General features: G+C 52.4%; 1 protein-coding gene across 1 annotated transcript in view; it reads left to right on the top strand.

Moving 5' to 3' along the window:
- Nucleotides 1–26,606, top strand: part of LOC308679056 (SCO-spondin-like) — a gene marked incomplete at its 5' end in the record, with an annotated part of 188,318 nt that overhangs the window by 4,786 nt on the left and 156,926 nt on the right. Inside the window, 10 exons of the mRNA XM_081346291.1 lie at nt 7,962–8,044; nt 9,609–9,779; nt 12,167–12,411; nt 15,564–15,666; nt 15,832–15,990; nt 17,856–17,938; nt 20,000–20,131; nt 22,415–22,565; nt 25,058–25,298; nt 26,281–26,444. Of these exons, the coding sequence (XP_081202417.1) occupies nt 7,962–8,044; nt 9,609–9,779; nt 12,167–12,411; nt 15,564–15,666; nt 15,832–15,990; nt 17,856–17,938; nt 20,000–20,131; nt 22,415–22,565; nt 25,058–25,298; nt 26,281–26,444 (1,532 nt within the window). The remainder of the gene's footprint in view (nt 1–7,961; nt 8,045–9,608; nt 9,780–12,166; nt 12,412–15,563; nt 15,667–15,831; nt 15,991–17,855; nt 17,939–19,999; nt 20,132–22,414; nt 22,566–25,057; nt 25,299–26,280; nt 26,445–26,606) is intronic.

Here is a 26,606-nt window from a genome sequence, read left to right as displayed (position 1 = left end):
TGCCCTCCTATGATTGTGGAAGGGTCTCTCCTGTTTGAGCAGGGGGGTTGGACTAGATGACCTCCCGGGTCCCTTCCCGCTCTGCCCTTCTATGATTCTGGAAGGGTCTCTCCTGTTTGAGCAGGGGGGTTGGACTAGATGACCTCCCAGATCCCTTCCCGCTCTGCCCTCCTATGATTCTGGAAGGGTCTCTCCTGTTTGAGCAGGGGGGTTGGACTAGATGACCTCCCGGGTCCCTTCCCGCTCTGCCCTCTTGAGCAGGGGGGTTGGACTAGATGACCTCCCAGGTCCCTTCCCGCTCTGCCCTTCTATGATTCTGGAAGGGTCTCTCCTGTTTGAGCAGGGGGGGTTGGACTAGATGACCTCCCGGGTCCCTTCCCGCTCTGCCCTTCTATGATTCTGGAAGGGTCTCTCCTGTTTGAGCAGGGGGGGTTGGACTAGATGACCTCCCGGGTCCCTTCCCGCTCTGCCCTTCTATGATTCTGGAAGGGTCTCTCCTGTTTGAGCAGGGGGGGGTTGGACTAGATGACCTCCTGGGTCCCTTCCCGCTCTGCCCTCCTATGATTCTGGAAGGGTCTCTCCTGCTTGAACAGGGGGGTTGGACTAGATGACCTCCCGGGTCCCTTCCCGCTCTGCCCTTCTATGATTCTGGAAGGGTCTCTCCTGCTTGAACACGGGGGTTGGACTAGATGACCTCCCGGGTCCCTTCCCGCTCTGCCCTCCTATGATTCTGGAAGGGTCTCTCCTGTTTGAGCAGGGGGGGTTGGACTAGATGACCTCCCAGTTCCCTTCCCTCTCTGCCCTTCTATGATTCTGGAAGGGTCTCTCCTGTTTGAGCAGGGGGGGTTGGACTAGATGACCTCCCGGGTCCCTTCCCGCTCTGCCCTTCTATGATTCTGGAAGGGTCTCTCCTGTTTGAGCAGGGGGGGGTTGGACTAGATGACCTCCTGGGTCCCTTCCCGCTCTGCCCTCCTATGATTCTGGAAGGGTCTCTCCTGCTTGAACAGGGGGGTTGGACTAGATGACCTCCCGGGTCCCTTCCCGCTCTGCCCTTCTATGATTCTGGAAGGGTCTCTCCTGCTTGAACACGGGGGTTGGACTAGATGACCTCCCGGGTCCCTTCCCGCTCTGCCCTCCTATGATTCTGGAAGGGTCTCTCCTGTTTGAGCAGGGGGGGGTTGGACTAGATGACCTCCCAGATCCCTTCCCGCTCTGCCCTCCTATGATTCTGGAAGGGTCTCTCCTGTTTGAGCAGGGGGGTTGGACTAGATGACCTCCCGGGTCCCTTCCCGCTCTGCCCTCCTATGATTCTGGAAGGGTCTCTCCTGTTTGAACAGGGGGGTTGGGCTAGATGACCTCCCAGGTCCCTTCCCTCTCTGCCCTTCTATGATTCTGGAAGGGTCTCTCCTGTTTGAGCAGGGGGGGGTTGGACTAGATGACCTCCCGGGTCCCTTCCCGCTCTGCCCTTCTATGATTCTGGAAGGGTCTCTCCTGTTTGAGCAGGGGGGGGTTGGACTAGATGACCTCCCGGGTCCCTTCCCGCTCTGCCCTTCTATGATTCTGGAAGGGTCTCTCCTGTTTGAGCAGGGGGGGTTGGACTAGATGACCTCCCGGGTCCCTTCCCGCTCTGCCCTTCTATGATTCTGGAAGGGTCTCTCCTGCTTGAACACGGGGGTTGGACTAGATGACCTCCCGGGTCCCTTCCCGCTCTGCCCTCCTATGATTCTGGAAGGGTCTCTCCTGTTTGAGCAGGGGGGGTTGGACTAGATGACCTCCCAGTTCCCTTCCCTCTCTGCCCTTCTATGATTCTGGAAGGGTCTCTCCTGTTTGAGCAGGGGGGGGTTGGACTAGATGACCTCCCGGGTCCCTTCCCGCTCTGCCCTCCTATGATTCTGGAAGGGTCTCTCCTGTTTGAGCAGGGGGGTTGGACTAGATGACCTCCCGGGTCCCTTCCCGCTCTGCCCTCCTATGATTCTGGAAGGGTCTCTCCTGTTTGAGCAGGGGGGGTTGGACTAGATGACCTCCCGGGTCCCTTCCCGCTCTGCCCTCCTATGATTCTGGAAGGGTCTCTCCTGTTTGAGCAGGGGGGGTTGGACTAGATGACCTCCCAGTTCCCTTCCCTCTCTGCCCTTCTATGATTCTGGAAGGGTCTCTCCTGTTTGAGCAGGGGGGGGTTGGACTAGATGACCTCCCGGGTCCCTTCCCGCTCTGCCCTTCTATGATTCTGGAAGGGTCTCTCCTGTTTGAACAGGGGGGTTGGGCTAGATGACCTCCCAGGTCCCTTCCCTCTCTGCCCTTCTATGATTCTGGAAGGGTCTCTCCTGTTTGAGCAGGGGGGGTTGGACTAGATGACCTCCCGGGTCCCTTCCCGCTCTGCCCTTCTATGATTCTGGAAGGGTCTCTCCTGTTTGAGCAGGGGGGGTTGGACTAGATGACCTCCCGGGTCCCTTCCCGCTCTGCCCTTCTATGATTCTGGAAGGGTCTCTCCTGCTTGAACACGGGGGTTGGACTAGATGACCTCCCGGGTCCCTTCCCGCTCTGCCCTCCTATGATTCTGGAAGGGTCTCTCCTGTTTGAGCAGGGGGGGTTGGACTAGATGACCTCCCAGTTCCCTTCCCTCTCTGCCCTTCTATGATTCTGGAAGGGTCTCTCCTGTTTGAGCAGGGGGGGGTTGGACTAGATGACCTCCCGGGTCCCTTCCCGCTCTGCCCTCCTATGATTCTGGAAGGGTCTCTCCTGTTTGAACAGGGGGGTTGGGCTAGATGACCTCCCAGGTCCCTTCCCTCTCTGCCCTTCTATGATTCTGGAAGGGTCTCTCCTGTTTGAGCAGGGGGGGTTGGACTAGATGACCTCCCGGGTCCCTTCCCGCTCTGCCCTTCTATGATTCTGGAAGGGTCTCTCCTGTTTGAGCAGGGGGGGTTGGACTAGATGACCTCCCGGGTCCCTTCCCGCTCTGCCCTCCTATGATTCTGGAAGGGTCTCTCCTGTTTGAGCAGGGGGGGTTGGACTAGATGACCTCCCAGTTCCCTTCCCTCTCTGCCCTTCTATGATTCTGGAAGGGTCTCTCCTGTTTGAGCAGGGGGGGGTTGGACTAGATGACCTCCCAGATCCCTTCCCGCTCTGCCCTCCTATGATTCTGGAAGGGTCTCTCCTGTTTGAACAGGGGGGTTGGGCTAGATGACCTCCCAGGTCCCTTCCCGCTCTGCCCTTCTATGATTCTGGAAGGGTCTCTCCTGTTTGAGCAGGGGGGTTGGGCTAGATGACCTCCCGGGTCCCTTCCCTCTCTGCCCTCCTATGATTCTGGAAGGGTCTCTCCTGTTTGAACAGGGGGGTTGGGCTAGATGACCTCCCAGGTCCCTTCCCGCTCTGCCCTTCTATGATTCTGGAAGGGTCTCTCCTGTTTGAGCAGGGGGGTTGGGCTAGATGACCTCCCGGGTCCCTTCCCTCTCTGCCCTTCTATGATTCTGGAAGGGTCTCTCCTGTTTGAGCAGGGGGGGTTGGACTAGATGACCTCCCGGGTCCCTTCCCGCTCTGCCCTCCTATGATTCTGGAAGGGTCTCTCCTGTTTGAGCAGGGGGGGTTGGACTAGATGACCTCCCAGTTCCCTTCCCTCTCTGCCCTTCTATGATTCTGGAAGGGTCTCTCCTGTTTGAGCAGGGGGGGGTTGGACTAGATGACCTCCCGGGTCCCTTCCCGCTCTGCCCTTCTATGATTCTGGAAGGGTCTCTCCTGTTTGAACAGGGGGGTTGGGCTAGATGACCTCCCAGGTCCCTTCCCTCTCTGCCCTTCTATGATTCTGGAAGGGTCTCTCCTGTTTGAGCAGGGGGGGTTGGACTAGATGACCTCCCGGGTCCCTTCCCGCTCTGCCCTTCTATGATTCTGGAAGGGTCTCTCCTGTTTGAGCAGGGGGGGTTGGACTAGATGACCTCCCGGGTCCCTTCCCGCTCTGCCCTTCTATGATTCTGGAAGGGTCTCTCCTGCTTGAACACGGGGGTTGGACTAGATGACCTCCCGGGTCCCTTCCCGCTCTGCCCTCCTATGATTCTGGAAGGGTCTCTCCTGTTTGAGCAGGGGGGGTTGGACTAGATGACCTCCCAGTTCCCTTCCCTCTCTGCCCTTCTATGATTCTGGAAGGGTCTCTCCTGTTTGAGCAGGGGGGGGTTGGACTAGATGACCTCCCAGATCCCTTCCCGCTCTGCCCTCCTATGATTCTGGAAGGGTCTCTCCTGTTTGAACAGGGGGGTTGGGCTAGATGACCTCCCAGGTCCCTTCCCGCTCTGCCCTTCTATGATTCTGGAAGGGTCTCTCCTGTTTGAGCAGGGGGGGTTGGACTAGATGACCTCCCGGGTCCCTTCCCGCTCTGCCCTTCTATGATTCTGGAAGGGTCTCTCCTGTTTGAGCAGGGGGGGTTGGACTAGATGACCTCCCGGGTCCCTTCCCGCTCTGCCCTCCTATGATTCTGGAAGGGTCTCTCCTGTTTGAGCAGGGGGGGTTGGACTAGATGACCTCCCAGTTCCCTTCCCTCTCTGCCCTTCTATGATTCTGGAAGGGTCTCTCCTGTTTGAGCAGGGGGGGGTTGGACTAGATGACCTCCCAGATCCCTTCCCGCTCTGCCCTCCTATGATTCTGGAAGGGTCTCTCCTGTTTGAACAGGGGGGTTGGGCTAGATGACCTCCCAGGTCCCTTCCCGCTCTGCCCTTCTATGATTCTGGAAGGGTCTCTCCTGTTTGAGCAGGGGGGGGTTGGACTAGATGACCTCCTGGGTCCCTTCCCTCTCTGCCCTTCTATGATTCTGGAAGGGTCTCTCCTGTTTGAGCAGGGGGGGGTTGGACTAGATGACCTCCCAGGTCCCTTCCCTCTCTGCCCTTCTATGATTCTGGAAGGGTCTCTCCTGTTTGAACAGGGGGGTTGGGCTAGATGACCTCCCAGGTCCCTTCCCGCTCTGCCCTTCTATGATTCTGGAAGGGTCTCTCCTGTTTGAGCAGGGGGGGGTTGGACTAGATGACCTCCTGGGTCCCTTCCCGCTCTGCCCTTCTATGATTCTGGAAGGGTCTCTCCTGTTTGAACACGGGGGTTGGACTAGATGACCTCCTGGGTCCCTTCCCGCTCTGCCCTTCTATGATTCTGGAAGGGTCTCTCCTGTTTGAGCAGGGGGGGGTTGGACTAGATGACCTCCCAGGTCCCTTCCCGCTCTGCCCTTCTATGATTCTGGAAGGGTCTCTCCTGTTTGAGCAGGGGGGGTTGGACTAGATGACCTCCCAGGTCCCTTCCCGCTCTGCCCTTCTATGATTCTGGAAGGGTCTCTCCTGTTTGAGCAGGGGGGCTTGGACAAGATGACCTCCCGGGTCCCTTCCCTCTCTGCCCTTCTATGATTCTGGAAGGGTCTCTCCTGTTTGAGCAGGGGGGTTGGGCTAGATGACCTCCCGGGTCCCTTCCCTCTCTGCCCTTCTATGATTCTGGAAGGGTCTCTCCTGTTTGAGCAGGGGGGTTGGGCTAGATGACCTCCCGGGTCCCTTCCCGCTCTGCCCTTCTATGATTCTGGAAGGGTCTCTCCTGTTTGAGCAGGGGGGGGTTGGACTAGATGACCTCCCGGGTCCCTTCCCGCTCTGCCCTTCTATGATTCTGGAAGGGTCTCTCCTGTTTGAGCAGGGGGGGTTGGACTAGATGACCTCCCGGGTCCCTTCCCGCTCTGCCCTTCTATGATTCTGGAAGGGTCTCTCCTGCTTGAACACGGGGGTTGGACTAGATGACCTCCCGGGTCCCTTCCCGCTCTGCCCTCCTATGATTCTGGAAGGGTCTCTCCTGTTTGAGCAGGGGGGGTTGGACTAGATGACCTCCCAGTTCCCTTCCCTCTCTGCCCTTCTATGATTCTGGAAGGGTCTCTCCTGTTTGAGCAGGGGGGGGTTGGACTAGATGACCTCCCGGGTCCCTTCCCGCTCTGCCCTCCTATGATTCTGGAAGGGTCTCTCCTGTTTGAGCAGGGGGGGTTGGACTAGATGACCTCCCGGGTCCCTTCCCGCTCTGCCCTTCTATGATTCTGGAAGGGTTTCTCCTGTTTGAACAGGGGGGTTGGGCTAGATGACCTCCCAGGTCCCTTCCCGCTCTGCCCTTCTATGATTCTGGAAGGGTCTCTCCTGTTTGAGCACGGGGGGGTTGGACTAGATGACCTCCCGGGTCCCTTCCCGCTCTGCCCTTCTATGATTCTGGAAGGGTCTCTCCTGTTTGAACACGGGGGTTGGACTAGATGACCTCCTGGGTCCCTTCCCGCTCTGCCCTTCTATGATTCTGGAAGGGTCTCTCCTGTTTGAGCAGGGGGGGTTGGACTAGATGACCTCCCAGGTCCCTTCCCGCTCTGCCCTTCTATGATTCTGGAAGGGTCTCTCCTGTTTGAGCAGGGGGGGGTTGGACTAGATGACCTCCCAGATCCCTTCCCGCTCTGCCCTCCTATGATTCTGGAAGGGTCTCTCCTGTTTGAGCAGGGGGGGGTTGGACTAGATGACCTCCCGGGTCCCTTCCCTCTCTGCCCTTCTATGATTCTGGAAGGGTCTCTCCTGTTTGAGCAGGGGGGTTGGGCTAGATGACCTCCCGGGTCCCTTCCCGCTCTGCCCTTCTATGATTCTGGAAGGGTCTCTCCTGTTTGAGCAGGGGGGTTGGGCTAGATGACCTCCCAGGTCCCTTCCCTCTCTGCCCTCCTATGATTCTGGAAGGGTCTCTCCTGCTTGAACAGGGGGGTTGGACTAGATGACCTCCCGGGTCCCTTCCCGCTCTGCCCTCCTATGATTCTGGAAGGGTCTCTCCTGCTTGAACAGGGGGGTTGGACTAGATGACCTCCCAGGTCCCTTCCCGCTCTGCCCTCCTATGATTCTGGAAGGGTCTCTCCTGTTTGAGCAGGGGGGTTGGACTAGATGACCTCCCGGGTCCCTTCCCGCTCTGCCCTCCTATGATTCAGGAAGGGGTTACACTACGTGACTTGTTTTTTCTATTTCCTTCTCTCTCCTTCTCTCTCTATTACTTTTTTATTATTTAATAAGGATTTTTATGATTATGATTAATATTAATAATAATAACAACAATAATAATAACAATACTAATACTAATACTAATAATATTAATAATAATAATAATATTAATAATACTAATACTAATACTAATACTAATAATATTAATAATAATAATATTAATAATACTAATACTAATACTAATAATAATATTAATAATAACAATAATAATAATATTAATAATACTAATACTAATACTAATAATAATACTAATAATATTAATAATAATACTAATAATAATACTAATAATAATACTAATAATAATACTAATAATAATATTAATAATACTAATATTAATAATAATAATAATAATAATAATAATAATAATAATATTAATAATAATAATATTAATATTAATAATAATAATTTTAATAATACTAATACTAATACTAATAATAATAATAGCCATCATCATCATCATCATCACACTGTCAGCCAGATGCTCAGACTGGGTTTGGCATTTTTTTTCCCTATCAAGTCCTTACCAAGGCTATTATTATTCTTAGTTTTATTATTATTATTATTATTATTGTTAGTTTTATTATTCTTCGTTTGACCGTTTATTTATTTTCTGATTCCTCTCTGTATTTATTTGATTTCTTTCCAAATATTTTGACAGTTTGACAGAGAAACCACCGCAAAAAAAATAATGTACCGTCCCCCCCCCCCCAAAAAAAACCCGGATTAACTAAATCCCGAGATCATCTAGCCTGACCCCGCCCTGCCGAAAGCCCAGGAGGTTAAAAGCGACCCACGCGAGGTACTAGGGACCCTCCTCGGTTACCCCGAACCGCTTTGGCAACCCGGTTTGGATGGCGGCCTGTTTTTGATCTCCGCCATCTTTGTATTTCCTCACACACACACACACACACACACACACCTCTCCCCGCTACTTCGTCACAGGAACGAGGACCCCGGGCCCGTCGCTTGGAACCGGACGGTGCGCGCGTGCTGCGAAGGCTGGAGTGGGCCCCATTGCACCGAGGGTGAGGAGTTGGGGGGCTGCGCGGGTGGGGGGGCTTACTCCTCCTCTACTCCACGGTGTGTGTGTGTGTGTGTGTGTCTTCGGGTATTGGGGCCCCGAGTTCGAAACGGCAGGGAGAGACCCGATCTTGCGAATTTGCCTCGCTCTACGACCGCCTTCCCTGTCTCCAGCTTTCCCCCTTAGCGTCTTTCCATGTTGGGGTGACCCACCGGCCCCCCTTTTAAGGGGAGCCTGCACCCAGACTTTGAGAGGTCCTCGATGTACGACGGTTCGCTTAGTGACGACCACCGAAAAGGGAAAAAAATAAAAAATAAAAAGCCGCTGAGGAGCGTCCTTCACGCCTCCGACCGCGGCCGCCTCCCCCAAACCTTAAAATCCAACGGATCGGCAATCGGGTTCCCATTTACGACGGCCGCGGTGTCGATTCACTTAACGACTGCCGCGAAAATGTCCTCCCGTCGGGGGCAGGGGTCTGTGTAAAATCGTGCGGCCGCCTCGACTTGCAAGCGGCAGGTCGTTCAGGGAGTCCACGACTTGCGATAATTCGTTTAGCGACCGTTGGAGGCTCCACATGTGACCGAGCTGCATTTTGCAGACTTGACGGGCTGCTTGGCAACTGACTCATATTTATGACGGTTGTAGGGTCCCGGGGTCAGGTGATCCCCTTTTGCGACCCTCTGAGAAGTAAAGTACCTGGGGGGCGGGGGAGAGCCCGATTCAGTGAACGACCTTGGGAGAGCTGCCATGATTCACTTAACGACAGTGGCCAGAAAGGTCGTAAAATGGGACAAAACTTATTTGATCAATCTTTCACTTACCGAGCAAAAATCTGGGCTCAATTATGGCCGTAAGTCAAGGACTAGTTGTAAAGTACATGTAGTCCTCTACTTACGACGACTCGTTTAGTGACCAAAGTTGGAACGGCACTGAAAAAAATGCGACTTAGTTGTTCACACTTACGACCGTTTGCCGAATCCCTGTGGTCACGGGCTCAAAATTTGGATGCTTGACAACTGGCTCGTACTTATGACGGTTCGCAGCATCCCGCGGTCACATGATCTAAATTCGGACGCTTGGCCACTGACTCGTACTTACGACGGTCGCAGCGTCCCGGGGGCACGTGATCCACTGACTCATATTGGCAACCGTTTCATATTTACGACGGTCGCAGTGTCCTGGGGGGGGTGGGCGAGGAGGTCAGGTGATCCGCTTTTGTGACAAGCAAAGTCAGATTCACTGAACGACCCCGTGTGCCTCGCTTAACGACTGGAACTGTCTCACTTAGCGGTGGAAATGTGTGTGTGTGGGGGGGGTGGGGCTCCGTTGCGGTCGTAAGCTGAGGATTCCCCGGATCTGCCTGTCACTTGGAATATTCCCCTCTGTGGGCAGCCCCGCTCCGTCCCTGCTCGCCTGGCTAACTCGCTGAACCGATGTCTCGCTTAGTGACGGACGTTTGTGGTCGTACGTTGAGGACTCCCTGAAAAAAATGAGTTAACTATATAATTGTGGGTCTGGTTGTGTGAACCTGACACTCCTCCTGGGATTCTGCTTTTGGGGCCTTGCAGGAGTGACGTCGGTGGGCCCTTGCTTCTCCACCTGGCACTGCCAGGACGTGTCCCGGGTGCGAAACCTGTCACTCTTCAGCATGGCCGAATGTTGCAATCTGCCGTGGGGCCACAGCTGGCAGAATGCCTCCTCGGGGCTCTGCTTTACCTGCTCTAGGGAGCCCCCGAAAGGTAAGTTGCACTAGGCTTAACTGTCAATTATCCAGTAGGGACGCTGTCAATTATCTTAGTTTCAGCCTGACTGTCAATTATCCAGTAGGGACGCTGTCAGTTATCCTAGTTTCAGCCTGACTGTCAATTATCCAGAAGGGACGCTGTCAGTTATCCTAGTTTCAGCCTGACTGTCAATTATCCAGTAGGGACGCTGTCAGTTATCCTAGTTTCAGCCTGACTGTCAATTATCCAGTAGGGACGCTGTCAGTTATCCTAGTTTCAGCCTGACTGTCAATTATCCAGTAGGGACGCTGTCAGTTATCCTAGTTTCAGCCTGACTGTCAATTATCCAGTAGGGACGCTGTCAGTTATCCTAGTTTCAGCTTGATTGTCAATTATCCAGTAGGGACGCTGTCAGTTATCCTAGTTTCAGCTTGACTGTCAATTATCCAGTAGGGACGCTGTCAGTTATCCTAGTTTCAGGTTGACTGTCAATTATCCAGTAGGGATGCTGTCAGTTATCCTAGTTTCAGCTTGACTGTCAATTATCCAGTAGGGACGCTGTCAGTTATCCTAGTTTCAGCTTGGCTGTCAATTATCCAGTAGGGACGCTGTCAGTTATCCTAGTTTCAGCTTGACTGTCAATTATCCAGTAGGGACGCTGTCAGTTATCTTAGTTTCAGCCTGACTGTCCATTATCTAGTAGGGACACTGTCAATTATCTTAGTTTCAGCTTGACTGTCACTTATCCAGTAGGGACGCTGTCAGTTATCTTAGTTTCAGCCTGACTGTCAATTATCTAGTAGGGACACTGTCAATTATCCTAGTTTCAGCTGAACTGTCAATTACCCAGTAGGGACGCTGTCAGTTATCCTAGTTTCAGCTTGGCTGTCAATTATCCAGTAGGGACGCTGTCAGTTATCCTAGTTTCAGCTGAACTGTCAATTATCCAGTAGGGACACTGTCAGTTATCCTAGTTTCAGCTGAACTGTCAATTATCCAGTAGGGATGCTGTCAGTTATCCTAGTTTCAGCTTGGCTGTCAATTATCCAGTAGGGACGCTGTCAGTTATCCTAGTTTCAGCCTGACTGTCAATTATCCAGTAGGGATGCTGTCAGTTATCCTAGTTTCAGCTGAACTGTCAATTATCCAGTAGGGACGCTGTCAGTTATCCTAGTTTCAGCTTGACTGTCAATTATCCAGTAGGGACGCTGTCAGTTATCCTAGTTTCAGCTTGGCTGTCAATTATCCAGTAGGGACGCTGTCAGTTATCCTAGTTTCAGCCTGACTGTCAATTATCCAGTAGGGACGCTGTCAGTTATCCTAGTTTCAGCCTGACTGTCAATTATCCAGTAGGGACGCTGTCAGTTATCCTAGTTTCAGCTTGGCTGTCAATTATCCAGTAGGGACGCTGTCAGTTATCCTAGTTTCAGCCTGACTCTCAATTATCCACTCCAGGCGCTGTCCGTTATTTTAGTTTCAACTTGGCTGTCAATTATCCAGTAGGGACGCTGTCCGTTATCTAAATTTCAGCTTGACTGTCAATTGTCTAGTAGGGACGCTGTCAATTATCCTAGTTTCAGCTGAACTGTCAATTATTTAGTCGGGACGCTGTCAATTATCCTAGTTTCAGCTTGACTGTCAATTATCTAGTAGGGATGCTGTCAGTTATCCTAGTTTCAGCTTGGCTGTCAATTATCCAGTCCAGGCACTGTCAATTATCTTACTTTCAGCTTGACTGTCAATTATCTAGCTGGGATGCTGTCAATTATCTTAGTTTCAGCCTGACTGTCAATTATCCAGTCCAGGCACTGTCAATTATCTTACTTTCAGCTTGACTGTCAATTATCTAGCTGGGACGCTGTCAATTATTTTAGTTTCAGCCTGACTGTCAATTATCCAGTCCAGGCACTGTCAATTATCTTACTTTCAGCTTGACTGTCAATTATCTAGCTGGGACGCTGTCAATTATCTTAGTTTCAGCCTGACTGTCAATTATCCAGTCCAGGCACTGTCAATTATCTTAGTTTCAGCTTGACTGTCAATTATCTAGCTGGGACGCTGTCAATTATCTTAGTTTCAGCCTGACTGTCAATTATCCAGTCCAGGCACTGTCAATTATCTTAGTTTCAGCTTGACTGTCAATTATCCAGTCCAGGCACTGTCAATTATCTTACTTTCAGCCTGACTGTCAATTATCCAGTAGGGACGCTGTCCGTTATCTTAGTTTCAGCTCGACTGCCATTCATCGAGTCGGTCAATGCATTTTCAGGCCCTGGTGGAATCTGTTAATATTTGTAGGGGAGACGGAAATGGGATAAAGGATTAAAAAAGATATTTGGCTATCAAACGTCTCGCAAAGCCCGGCCTCGGCGCCGCTCTTCTCACCGTCCCTTTCTCCCCAGGCGCCCTGCCTTCGTCCCGCCTCCGGCTGGCTGCCCCCTCGGCGCTCCTCGCCCGAGAGAGGTACCGTCGCCCGCCCTTCGCCACCTGCCTCACCTGGGACGGCTTGCACTACCGCACGTTCGATGGGAGGCATTTCCGCTTCGTGGGCAACTGCACCTACGCCCTGGCTGCAGCGTCCGACGGTACCTGGGCCGTGTACGTCTCTTCCGGCCGCGGGGGCTGCGTGCCGGGCCAGTGTCAAAGGGTGAGGGATCTGGACACTTGAAGCGTGCGTTTGTGTGTGTGCGCGCCCGTGTGTGTGTGCGGGTCTGCAGGTTCGCTCCCGTAACCATCCAGAGTCTTATGCTTCCAGGCGTGTAGGGGTCAGTCCCTGACAAGACTGAGTGGCTGTACATTCCGGCATCCCGGGACATTCAAAATGTTCCATCTCTTTCTATGGGGGGTGAGCTCTTACCCCCCGTGGATAGGGCTCGCAACTTGGGAGTCCTCCTAGATTCACGGCTTACCCTGGAAGATCACATAGTGGCCGTGACTAGGGGGGCTTTCGCCCAGGTTCGCCTGGTGCGCCAGTTGCGGCCCTATCTGAACCGGGATGCCCTGTGTACGGTCACTCATGCGCTCGTGACCTCTCGCCTTGACTACTGTAATGCTCTCTACATGGGGCTTCCCTTGAAGACCACTCGGAGGCTCCAACTGGTACAGAATGCGGCCGCGAGAGTTGTCTTGGGAGTTTCCCGGTACTCCCATGTTACACCTTTGCTCCGCGAGCTGCATTGGTTACCAGTTGTCTTTCGGGTGAGGTTCAAGGTTTTGGTTACGATCTTTAAGTCCCTACATGGCATGGGTCCGGGTTACCTCGGGGACCACCTGCTGCCGGCGTCAACTCCCCTCCGCCCTGTGCGTTCCCACAAAGAGGGCCTCCTCAGGGTGCCGCCAGTCAAGGAATGCCGACTGGTGGCCCCCAGGGGGAGGGCCTTCTCTGTAGGCGCTCCGGTATTATGGAACCAACTGCCGGTGGAGCTCCGGACGGCATCAGACCTCCGAACTTTCCGTCGTGGCCTGAAGACCCACCTATTTGAAATGGCTGGTCTGGCCTGACGGGGGATTATGGGTTTTAATTTGTCGTTTTAGATTTGTATTACTGTTTTTAACTGGGCATGGGTTTAATCTTTTTTTAATTTTTGTATTGTCTTTTTTATATATGCCCTGTGAACCGCCCTGAGTCCCTACCAAGGAGAAGGGCGGTATACAAATTAAATAAAACTTGAAAACTTGAAACTTGACTTACGACCGTTCTCTCGGCGATCGTTCCGAGTGACGAAAAAGCGACTCGCGACCATTTTGTTTTATTTTTTATTTTTAATTCTTATTTTTTTAATTCGTTTTCCAATACTGCAACAGTTTCTTTACAAAGCAACGTGGCGTCTGGGTTACGATCGTTCCGTTTCGGAGATATACATGTTATTAAAGGTAAAGGTAAAGGTTCCCCCGCACACGCGTGCTAGTCGTTTCCGACTCTCGGGGCCGGTGCTCATCTCCGTTTCAAAGCCGAAGAGCTTGTCCGAGGACGTCTCCGTGATCACGCAGCCGGCATGACTAGACGCCAAAGGCGCACGGAACGCCGTTACCTTCCCACCGGAGCGGTCCCTATTTTTCTACTTGCATTTTTTACGTGCTTTCGAACTGCTAGGTTAGCAGAAGCTGGGACGCGCAACAGGCGCTCGCTCTGTTACGTGGCACTCGGGATTCGACCTGCCAAACTGCCGACCTTCTGATGGACAAGCTCAGCGTCCTAACCCACTGAGCCACCGCGTCCCTTACATATTATTCCAAATCTCCAAATTGTTGTAACCCATACTTCCTCTCTCTCTTTTTTCCTTTAATACATGCTGTCTCTTATCTAAATTGACATACCTCTCACTACTACCCATCAGTCGTTTAATAGTTTTGTTATATTTATCAAAACTTTAGTACAGGCATGTCAAACTCGCGACATCACGTGACGTCGCCCGACGTATCGGAGCTTTATTTCTTTATTGCCGGCAATGGGGTGGGCACGGTTTCGTCATGACGCGTCCGGCCCGTGGGCCGGCAGTTTGACACCCCTGCTTTAGTATATTAGCGGGTTAGGACGCTGAGCTTGTCGATCGGAAGGTCGGCAGTTTGGCGGGTCGAATCCCGAGCGCCGCGTAGCAGAGTGAGCGCCGGTTACGCGTCCCAGCTTCTGCCAACCTAGCAGTTCGAAAGCACGTAAAAAATGCAAGTAGAAAAATAGGGACCGCTCCGGCAGGAAGGTAACAACGTTCCGTGCGGCTTTGGCGTCCAGTCATGCCGGCCACGTGACCACGGAGACGTCCTCGGACAAGCGCTGGCTCTTCGGCTTTGAAACGGAGATGAGCACCGGCCCCTAGAGTCGGAAACGACTAGCACGCGTGTGCGGGGGAACCTTTACCTTTTACCTTTATATTTTAACATTCCATCTTTAAAACCTCAAACCCCTACAGTATATATATTTTTCCAGCTTTAATTTTACACCGATATTAAAATTAAACGTTTAAAATTTCTCCTGTTCCTATTGCTAAATAACCTCCGTTCCCTTTGCACCATTTTCTCCAATACCTAGTAAGGTAATGCACTTCTTATTTATCCCATTTCCATCTCAATATTAGTAGTACAGTATTAGAATAGTAGTCATTAGAATACCAATTGCAAGGCGAAGAGGAGGACAATATAATATTCCTGTTTCTCATTTAGAGTTTCCGCATAGTGATTGATTGATTGATTGATTGATTGATTAAATTTATATGCCGCCCTAATCCCTAAGGACTCAGGGCGGCTCACAACAGTAAAAAAAAATAAGAAACATAAAATACAAAAATTAAAAAAGAATTAAACAACAAATGTGATAAATACATGACAATTTAACCCAATAAAAGCCTAATTTAAACCATAATCCGTCCAGACCCACTTGTTAAAAATTAAGCAAAATTTCTTCCGACCATTTTTTTTTTAAAAAAAAAAACTTACGACCATTGTATCACCTGATCCAAGTTCAGACACTTGACCTGTTTACGAGGGTTGCCGGATCCCGGAGTCAGAGGATCCCCTTTGGGATTCGCTTAAGAACCGGGCGACTCACTTAACGTCCACAAGCGTTTCCTGAACAACGGCGGGTAAAGAAGAGGGGACTCTGTGTGTGTGTGTGTGGGTGGGTGGGTGGGTGAACGGGCTTAACGCACGTCGCCTTTGGCGAGGATAATTTGGGGGAAATCCGTTGGGGTCGTAAGTCGAGGACTACCTATCCAGAGTCTTTTTCCCGGGGAGACGCGGTGGGCGGAAGAGGGGAGGCGAGGGGACCAAGAACCCCCCATCCTCAGGCTCCTCCTTCCCCGCCAGGACCTCCGCATCCTCTTCGGACTCGACCTGGTGACGGTTCGCGGACGCAACGTCTCGCTCAACGGCGCCGCAGTGACCGAGAGGGAGCCGCTCCTGCGAAAAGGTGAGGGCTGGGAGGGGGGGGCAAATGGGGGTTAGCAAAAGGAGGCGTCCCGCGCGGTTTAGAGGTTCCGTTCTGCCTGAGGTTCGCGGGGGCCGGGCCGGGTGCGGCGTTTCGCACCCGCAGCTTATATCTCCCCTCTCGACTGCCCCCCCCGTCTCCCTCCAGGGATCAGTGTCTGGTGGCTGGGGGACTTCCTTTTTCTGGACAGCGGCCTGGGGATCCGGGTCAAATTTGACAGCCGGAGCACGATATACGTCACCGTCGGGACTGCCCTGCGAGACACCACTCGGGGGCTGTGCGGCGTCTACAACGACAATCCTGCAGGTAAGGCAGCTGGGGATCCTGCAAGGAATCACGGACGTGGGTGAGAGTTTTAAGAAGCGATTGGGCGAGCATTTGCCCGAAATTATGCAGGGTTTCCTGCTTGAGCAGGAGAGGGTGGACTAGAAGACCTCCCAGGTCCCTTGCAGCTCTGCTATGCTGCAATTCCGCTAGTCTGCAGTTCGGCTGTTCTGTTCCTCTCCTCTTCTGTTGTTTTGCTATTCCGCTATTCCGTTATTCTGTAATTTTGTTATATTCTGTTATTCCACTGTTCCGCTATTCTGCGATTCTCCTATTCTGCTGTTCCGCTACTCCACTATTCCGTTATTCTGCAGGTCTGCTGTTCTGTTCTTCTCCTATTCTGCTATTCTGTAATTCTGCTATTCCGTTATTCTGCTATTCTGTTTTATTCTGTTATTCCGCTGTTCTGTTGTTCTGTTATTCTCCTATTCTGTTGTTCTACTATTCCATTATTCTGCTATTCTGCTACTCCACTATTCCGTTATTCTGTTATTCTCCTATTCTGTTATTCTCCTATTCTGTAATTCTCCTATTCTGTAATTCTCCTATTCTGCTATATTCTGTTATTCCACTATTCCATTATTCTGCTATTCTGTTATTCTGCTATTCTGTAATTGTTATTCCACTATTCCACTGTTCCGTTATTCTGCTATTCTGCTTTATTCTGTTATTCCGCTGTTCTGTTATTCTCCTATTCTGCTATTCTGCTATTCTACTATTCCATTATTCTGCTATTCTGCTACTCCACTATCCCATTATTCTGTTATTCTCCTATTCTGTTATTCTCCTATTCTGTAATTCTCCTATTCTGTAATTCTGCTCTTCTGTTACGTTCTGTTATTCCACTATTCCATTATTCTGCTATTCTGTTATTCCGCTGTTCCGTTATTCTGCTATTCTGTTTTATTCTGTTATTCCACTATTCCATTATTCTGCTATTCTGTTATTCTGCTGTTCTGTTATTCTGCTATTCTGTTTTATTCTGTTATTCCACTATTCCATTGTTCCACTATTCTGCTATTCTCTTATTCTGCTATTCTGCTACTCCACTATTCCGTTATTCTGCAATTCTGCTGTTCTGTTATTCTGCTATTCTGTTTTATTCTGTTATTCCGCTGTTCTGTTATTCTGCTATTCTGTTATTCTACTATTCCATTATTCTGCTATTCTGCTACTCCACTATTCCCTTATTCTGTTATTCTCCTATTCTGTAATTCTGCTATTCTGCTATTCTGCTATATTGTTATTCCACTATTCCATTATTCTGCTATTCTGTTATTCTGCTATTCTGTAATTCTGCTATTCTGTTATATTCTGTTATTCCACTATTCCACTATTCTGCTATTCTGTTATTCTGCTGTTCCGTTATTCTGCTATTCTGTTTTTATTCTGTCATTCCACTGTTCCGTTGTTCTGTTATTCTTGCTATTCTGTTGTTCTGTTATTCTCCTATTCTGCTATTCCACTATTCCGCTATTCTGCTCTCCTGTTATTCCGCTCCTCTATAATTCTGTGATATTCTGCTATTCCGCGATTGTGCAATGCCGCTCTTGTGCTCTTCTGTTCTACCGCTCTTCTGTTTTTCGGCAATTGTTATTCCGTGAGTCCTTTCTTCCGCTCTTCCGCTCTTCCGCAATTTTCTTGTTCTGCTTTTCTGCTCTTCCTGTCCATTAGTCTGGGGGTGCTGTTCTGCCCCCTTGCCCAGCAGCAAAATTTTGAGGGGATGCCTCCCCCTCTGGGGTCCTTCCCAGGATCCTAAACTGGCTCTCGGTCTCCTCCGAGCCAGATGCGTGACTCGGTGGGGGTCTCCGGACCCTCCCCGCAGCATTCCCCTTCTGTGCCCACAGATGACTTCCAACGGGTGGGAGGGGACGTGGTCCCGCTGGCGGCCAGCTTTGGCAATTCTTGGCGTATCCCCGAGAACGGCTTGGTAAGTACCGATCGAGACAGGCAGGGGGGGCGCGTGCGTAAGCGGGTGTGGTGTGGGGGGGCCCACCCATCCTTTCCGAACGGCTCGGCCCCAATGGTTCCTTGGAGGCCATTGGCAGGGCTTGCCTCCAACCCAGGGGGGTCCTCACGTTACGAGCCCGTTTCTGTCCCTAAGCGAGACCTGGCTTCAGCGCCTTGGCCCCCGTCGGCCGGCTTCGCCGGCCGCTGTCGTAAAAAGGGAACGGCGGCATTTGTTACGTGGGGAATGCGGTCATTTTAAGCGCACCCGGGCTTCCCCCGTGACCTCGCCCTCTGAGCTGGGCGGTTTTCTTGCCGACGTTTCAGGACCCAACTAGGTAACATCATCCATGCTAGAAGAGAGGGGGGGGGTTATAGAGAGGAGGAGGAGGAGGAGGAGGAGGAGGAGGAGGTGGTCCCAACCTAGTCATTCTATGATTCGGTAAGGGTCTCCTGCTCAAGCAGAGGGTTGGACTAGATGACCTCCAAGGTCCCTACCAACTCCAGAGGGTTGGACTAGATGACCTCCGAGGTCCCTTCTGACTCCTGTGATTCGGTCAGGGTCTCCTGCTCGAGCAGGGGGTCGGACTAGATGACCTCCGAGGTCCCTTCCAACTCCTATGATTCGGTAAGGGTCTCCTGCTCGAGCGGAGGGTCAGACTAGATGACCTCCGAGGTCCCTTCCAACTCCTGTGATTCGGTAAGGGTCTCCTGCTCGAGCAGGGGGTCGGACTAGATGACCTCCAAGGTCCCTTCCGACTCCTGTGATTCGGTCAGGGTCTCCTGCTCGAGCAGGGGGTAGGACTAGATGACCTCCGAGGTCCCTTCCGACTCCTGTGATTCGGTCAGGGTCTCCTGCTCGAGCAGGGGGTAGGACTAGATGACCTTCGAGGTCCCTGCCAACTCCTGTGATTCGGTCAGGGTCTCCTGCTCGAGCAGGGGGTCGGACTAGATGACCTCCGAGGTCCCTTCCAACTCCTATGATTCGGTAAGGGTCTCCTGCTCGAGCAGAGGGTCAGACTAGATGACCTCCGAGGTCCCTTCCAACTCTTGTGATTCGGTAAGGGTCTCCTGCTCGAGCAGGGGGTAGGACTAGATGACCTCCGAGGTCCCTTCCGACTCCTGTGATTCGGTCAGGGTCTCCTGCTCGAGCAGGGGGTAGGACTAGATGACCTCCGAGGTCCCTTCCGACTCCTGTGATTCGGTCAGGGTCTCCTGCTCGAGCAGGGGGTAGGACTAGATGACCTCCGAGGTCCCTGCCGACTCCTGTGATTCGGTCAGGGTCTCCTGCTCGAGCAGGGGGTAGGACTAGATGACCTTCGAGGTCCCTTCCGACTCCTGTGATTCGGTCAGGGTCTCCTGCTCGAGCAGGGGGTAGGACTAGATGACCTCCGAGGTCCCTGCCGACTCCTGTGATTCGGTCAGGGTCTCCTGCTCGAGCAGGGGGTAGGACTAGATGACCTTCGAGGTCCCTGCCAACTCCTGTGATTCGGTCAGGGTCTCCTGCTCGAGCAGGGGGTCGGACTAGATGACCTCCGAGGTCCCTTCCAACTCCTGTGATTCGGTCAGGGTCTCCTGCTCGAGCAGAGGGTCAGACTAGATGACCTCCGAGGTCCCTTCCAACTCTTGTGATTCGGTAAGGGTCTCCTGCTCGAGCAGGGGGTAGGACTAGATGACCTTCGAGGTCCCTGCCAACTCCTGTGATTCGGTCAGGGTCTCCTGCTCGAGCAGGGGGTCGGACTAGATGACCTCCGAGGTCCCTTCCAACTCCTATGATTCGGTAAGGGTCTCCTGCTCGAGCAGAGGGTCAGACTAGATGACCTCCGAGGTCCCTTCCAACTCCTGTGATTCGGTAAGGGTCTCCTGCTCGAGCAGGGGGTCGGACTACATGACCTCCGAGGTCCCTTCCGACTCCTGCGATTCGGTCAGGGTCTCCCGCTCGAGCACGGGGGGTCGGACTAGATGACCTCCGAGGTCCCTTCCAGCTCTCTTCTGATGAATGAAATGAGTTGATGCATTGCACCTCTTCCTTTGCTTACTGCAGAGTCCCTGCAGAGACGCCGCGGAGGAACCGCACCGGTGCGACGGTCTGCCGGACGACGGCGACGTTCAGGAGGAGGCTGAGGCTACTTGCCAAAAGTTGCTCTCCAGCTCTTTCGCCCAGTGCCATGTGCAGGTGAGGTGTGCATTGTGCACACATGTGCGCGCACGCACACACACACGCACCACAGCTGTCACCCCCACCCACCAAAGGTGAGCCTGAATAAACGTCGTCCTTCACTTACGACCCCCAATGGAGCCGAAGGATTCTGTCGCTAAGGGAAAGCTTTGTGAAGCGAGCTTCGTCCCTTTCGACCATCTTCCTCGCCACCGTTGTTAAGTGAATCTGGCTTCCTGCTTGTCAGGAAAGCCGCCAATGGGGATCACGTCAGACACACACACACACACACACACACACACACACACACACACACAAACCGAGGGACACTGCGACCGTCCTCAATACGAGTCGGTTGCCAAGCGTCTGAATTTGGATCACGTGAGCCCGGGATCACTGCGACCGTCCTAAATACGAGTCAGCTGCCAAGTGTCTGAATTTGGATCACGTGAGCCCGGGACGCTGCGACCGTCCTCAATACGAGTCGGCTGCCGAGCGTCTGAATTTGGATCACGTGACCCCGGGACACTGCGACCGTCCTCAATACGAGTCGGCTGCCGAGCGTCTGAATTTGGATCACGTGACCCCCGGGACACTGCGACCGTCCTCAATACGAGTCGGCTGCCGAGCGTCTGAATTTGGATCACGTGACCCTGGGACACTGCGACCGTCCTCAATACGAGTCGGTTGCCAAGCGTCTGAATTTGGATCACGTGAGCCCGGGATCACTGCGACCGTCCTAAATACGAGTCAGCTGCCAAGTGTCTGAATTTGGATCACGTGAGCCCGGGACGCTGCGACCGTCCTCAATACGAGTCGGCTGCCGAGCGTCTGAATTTGGATCACGTGACCCTGGGACACTGCGACCGTCCTCAATACGAGTCGGCTGCCGAGCGTCTGAATTTGGATCACGTGACCCCGGGACACTGCGACCGTCCTCAATACGAGTCGGCTGCCGAGCGTCTGAATTTGGATCACGTGACCCTGGGACACTGCGACCGTCCTCAATACGAGTCGGCTGCCGAGCGTCTGAATTTGGATCACGTGACCCCGGGACACTGCGACCGTCCTCAATACGAGTCGGTTGCCGAGCGTCTGAATTTGGATCACGTGACCCCGGGACACTGCGACCGTCCTCAATACGAGTCGGCTGCCGAGCGTCTGAATTTGGATCACGTGACCCCGGGACACTGCGACCGTCCTCAATACGAGTCGGTTGCCGAGCGTCTGAATTTGGATCACGTGACCCCGAGACACTGCGACCGTCCTCAATACGAGTCGGCTGCCGAGCGTCTGAATTTGGATCACGTGAGCCCGGGACACTGCGACCGTCCTCAATACGAGTCGGCTGCCGAGCGTCTGAATTTGGATCACGTGACCCCGGGACACTGCGACCGTCCTCAATACGAGTCGGCTGCCGAGCGTCTGAATTTGGATCACGTGACCCCGGGACACTACGACCGTCCTCAATACGAGTCGGTTGCCGAGCGTCTGAATTTGGATCACGTGACCCCGGGACACTGCGACCGTCCTCAATACGAGTCGGCTGCCGAGCGTCTGAATTTGGATCACGTGACCCCGGGACACTGCGACCGTCCTCAATACGAGTCGGTTGCCGAGCGTCTGAATTTGGATCACGTGACCCCGGGACACTGCGACCGTCCTCAATATGAGTCGGTTGCCGAGCGTCTGAATTTGGATCACGTGACCCCGGGACACTGCGACCGTCCTCAATACGAGTCGGCTGCCGAGCGTCTGAATTTGGATCACGTGACCCCGGGACACTGCGACCGTCCTCAATATGAGTCGGTTGCCGAGCGTCTGAATTTGGATCACGTGACCCCGGGACACTGCGACCGTCCTCAATACGAGTCGGCTGCCGAGCGTCTGAATTTGGATCACGTGACCCCGGGAACGCTGCGACCGTCCTCAATACGAGTCGGTTGAATTTGGATCACGTCACCGCAGCGATGCTGCGACGGTCATCAGTGGGAGAAATGGTCCCGAGTCCCTTTGTTCAGTGCCGTCGTAACTCTGAGCAGTCACTGAAATAAACCATTGCTATTCAAGGCTTAATCTCGGCCTCGCTCTCGTGTGGCCTTAGAGCACGGTTTGTTTGCACTGCGGCAACAGTCGGGCCTGCGAGAAATGGTCCTGAGTCCCTTTTTTTTCACTGCCATCGGAACTTTGCACGGTCACTAAACGAAGCGTCGTAAATCGAGGACTACCCGGACAGGTCCTCCGCAGCCTCCCCTTCCCAAATCTCCTAAGGCTATGCCCCTTCCTTTTCCCCCCGGGCAGGTGGATCCCCGAAGTTTCTACGACACCTGCAAGTACGTGCTGTGCAGCCGACGGGCAGGGCCCAACGCCGCCTGCGAGACCTTCGCCAGCTACGCCCGTGAGTGCGCCCAGCGAGGGGTCTTCGTCAACTGGAGAAGGGCCGGCTTTTGTGGTAAGGGGCCGCGTGCCAGGGAAGTGTGTGTGTGTGGGGTGTAGGTGCAGCGGGGTTTCGAGACCCCCAGCTCAAGCGAGGGACCCTTAGAGAACCATAGAATCACAGAGCGGGAAGGGGCTGTGGAGGTCTTCTAGTCCAGCCCTCTGCTTGAGCAGCAGACTCACCGCCCTGAGTTCTTCGGGAGAAGGGCGGTATACAAATAAAATTATTATTATTATTATTATTATTATTATTATTATTATTATTATTATTATTATTATTATTATTATTATTATTATTATTATTATTATTATGAGTCCTTCGGGAGAAGGGCGGTATACAAATAAAATTATTATTATTATTATTATTATTATTATTATTATTATTATTATTATTATTATTATTATTATTATTATTATTATTATTATTATTATTATTATTATGAGTCCTTCGGGAGAAGGGCGGTATTCAAATAAAATTATTATTATTATTATTATTATTATTATTATTATTATTATTATTATTATTATTATTATTATTATTATTATTATTATGAGTCCTTCGGGAGAAGGGCGGTATACAAATATAATAATAATAATAATAATAATAATAATAATAATAATAATAATAATAATAATAATAATAATAATAATAATAATAAATATGAGTCCTTTGGGAGAAGGGCGGTATACAAATAAAATAATAATAATAATAATAATAATAATAATAATAATAATAATAATAATAATAATAATAATAATAATAATAATAATAATAATAATAATTATTATTATTATTATTATTATAGAAACATAGAATTACAGAGTGGGAAGGGGCTGTGGAGGTCTTCTAGTCCAACCCTCTGCTTGAACAGGAGCCTCTTACAGAATCATAGAATCACAGAGCGGGAAGGGGCTGTGGAGGTCTTCTAGTCCAGCCCTCTGCTTCAGCAGGAGACTCTCATAGAAACATAGAATTACAGAGCTGGGAGGGGCTGTGGAGGTCTTCTAGTCCAGCCCTCTGCTTCAGCAGGAGACTCTCATAGAAACATAGAATTACAGAGCTGGGAGGGGCTGTGGAGGTCTTCTAGTCCAGCCCTCTGCTTCAGCAGGAGACTCTTACAGAAACATAGAATCACAGAGCGGGAAGGGGCTGTGGAGATCTTCTAGTCCAACCCTTCCTTCCTTCCTTCCTTCCTTCCTTCCTTCCTTCCTTCCTTCCTTCCTTCCTTCCTTCCTTCCCTCCCTCCCTCCCTCCCTGTCTCTTTCTCCTGCCTTATAGAAAAGGGACCTCAGAGGTCATCTAGGCCATCCCGCTACCCAAGCAGGAGACCCTCTACCCTTTCAGACAGGTGACTTTCCGGTCTCTTCTTAAAAAACCTCCATCCACAACTTTTGGTGGCAAGGAGTTCCACTGGTTAATTGTCCACACTGTCAGGAAGCTTCTCCTTAGTTTCTAGGTTGCTTCTCTCCTTGATTAGCTTCCATCCGTTGCTTCTTGTCCAGCCTTCGGGAGCTTTGGAGGATAGGTGGACCCCTCCTCTTTGTGGCAGCCCCCCCCAAAATACTGGAAGGTGTTCTATAAGGGTCTCCTGCTTGGGCAGGGGGTTGGACTAGATGACCTCCAGGGTCCCTTCCGACTCTGTCATTCTATGACTCTGGAAGGGTCTCCTGCTTGAGCAGGGGGCTGGACTAGATGACCTCCAGGGTCCCTTCCGACTCTGTCATTCTATGTCTCTGGAAGGGTCTCCTGCTTGGGCAGGGGGTTGGACTAGATGACCTCCAAGGCCTCTTCCACCTCTGTCATTCTATGGCTCTGTAAGGGTCTCCTGCTTGGGCAGGGGGTTGGACTAGATGACCTCCGAGGCCCCTTCCACCTCTGTCATTCCATGGCTCTGTAAGGGTCTCCTGCTGGAGCAGGGGGATGGCCTAGATGACCTCCGAGGCCTCTTCCACCTCTGTCATTCTATGGCTCTGTAAGGGTCTCCTGCTGGAGCAGGGGGCTGGACTAGATGACCTTTGATGTCCCTTCCGACTCTTGTCATTCTATGACTCTGGAAGGGTCTCCTGCTTGAGCAGGGGGCTGGACTAGATGACCTCCAGGGTCCCTTCCGACTCTTGTCATTCTATGATTCTGTAAGGGTCTCCTGCTTGAGCAGGGGGCTGGACTAGATGACCTCCAGGGTCCCTTCTGACTCTTGTCGTTCTATGATTCTGTAAGGGTCTCCTGCTTGAGCAGGGGGCTGGACTAGATGACCTCTGATGTCCCTTCCGACTCTGTCATTCTATGACTCTGGAAGGGTCTCCTGCTTGGGCAGGGGGTTGGACTAGATGACCTCCGAGGCCTCTTCCACCTCTGTCATTCTGTGGCTCTGTAAGGGTCTCCTGCTTGGGCAGGGGGATGGCCTAGATGACCTCCAAGTACTCCCACCCCCCCACCCACCCCGTCCTTCCTGCCCATCCCCCAATTAAAGCCACCTGCCGTGGTCCCACTTCACCCCTTCCCCGCAGAGAAACCTTGCGGCCCGGGCCAGCGCTACACGGATTGCGTGTCATCGTGTCCAGCCAGCTGCGCGGCGGTGGGGACGCCGAGGGGAGACCACTGCCGTCAGGAGTGCGTGAGCGGCTGCGAATGCGCCCCGGGACTCTATCTGCAGGAAGGGTCCTGCGTCCCCGAGAGCCGGTGCCCCTGCTTCCACCGCCGGCAGACCTTCCGCGCAGGGGAGACGCTGCAGCAGCGCTGCAATCGGTGGTGAGCTGGAAGAGTGGGGTGACGACGGAGCCACGGCACCCTGAGAATGGCTCTCGGGTGGCCAAATGGAGGAGGAGGAGGAGGAGGAGGAGGAGGAGAAGGAGGAGGAGGAGGAGAGAAAGAAAGAAAAAGAAAGAAAGAAAGAAAGAAAGAAAGAAAGAAAGAAAGAAAGAAAGAAAGGAAGGAAGAAAGAAAGGAAGAAAGAAAGAAAGAAAGAAAGAGAAAGAAAGAAAAAGAAAGAAAGAAAGAGAAAAAGAAAGAAAGAAAGAAAGAAAGAAAGAAAGAAAGAAAGAAAGAAAGAAAGAAAGAAAGAAAGAGAAAGGAAGGAAGGAAGGAAGGAAGGAAGGAAGGAAGGAAGGAAGGAAGGAAGAGATAGATTGGACTGTGGGGTCCCTGGTGCTCTCTGAGCTGGGGGGTTTCCTTGCAGACGTTTCATGACCCAACTAGGGAACGTCATTAGTGCTAAAAGGGAGGAGGAGGCGGAGGAGAAAAAGAAAGAGAGAGAGAGAAAGGAAAGAAAGAAAGAAAGAAAGAAAGAAAGAAAGAAAGAAAGAAAGAAAGAAAGAAAGAAAGAATGAATGAATCAGGGACCCCACAGTCTTTCCTTCCTTCCTTCCTTCCTTCCTTCCTTCCTTCCTTCCTTCCTTCCTTCCTTCCTTCCTTCCTTCCTTCCTCTTCCTCCTAGCCCTGAGGATGTTCCCTAGTTGGGTTATGAGACGTCTCCGAGGAAACCCCCCCCCCGAACTCACACAGCACCAGGGAATCCCCCCACCCCCCACCCCCCCAAAAAAACCCCAGTTCAACCCCGAGCTACAGATTGTCGTACCGATCGACGCGCGGAATCGTCGGAACTTTTCTCGACGTAGACGGGTTGGGGCGGGGGTGGGGGGGGAGGGAAAGGCCGGGGGTGGGGGCTGACACCCACCCCCTTGAGGACCCCCCTCTCCCCCCCCTCACCCGGACCTGTCGCTCGCTCCTACAGCACCTGTCGAGGGGGACGCTGGCTCTGCTCGCAGGATCGGTGCGCCGGCGAGTGCGTCCTCCTGGCACACCTCCACCACCTGACTTTCGACGGCAGGCGTTACTCCTTTCGCGGGCTCTGCCGCTACGCCCTGGTGCAGGTGAGGGGGGACCGGTGGGCCAGGGGTCTGTTTTGAGGGGAGCAGGGCCCGCCTCCCCCCCCCGCTCCCTTATCTCCAACCCGGGGCAGGTCGTCCCCGACTTACCACGGTCCCTTTGCGCGACCGGCGGGAGCCCTCACTTTCCCGACGTACCGCCCTTGCCGTATCTTTCCTCCCCGTCTCTCAT

Source organism: Vipera berus (genome assembly GCF_964194415.1).
Source record: "Vipera berus genome assembly, chromosome: Z".
Classification (NCBI taxonomy): Eukaryota; Metazoa; Chordata; class Lepidosauria; order Squamata; family Viperidae; genus Vipera; species Vipera berus.
This window is presented reverse-complemented; position numbering and strand designations above follow the sequence as displayed.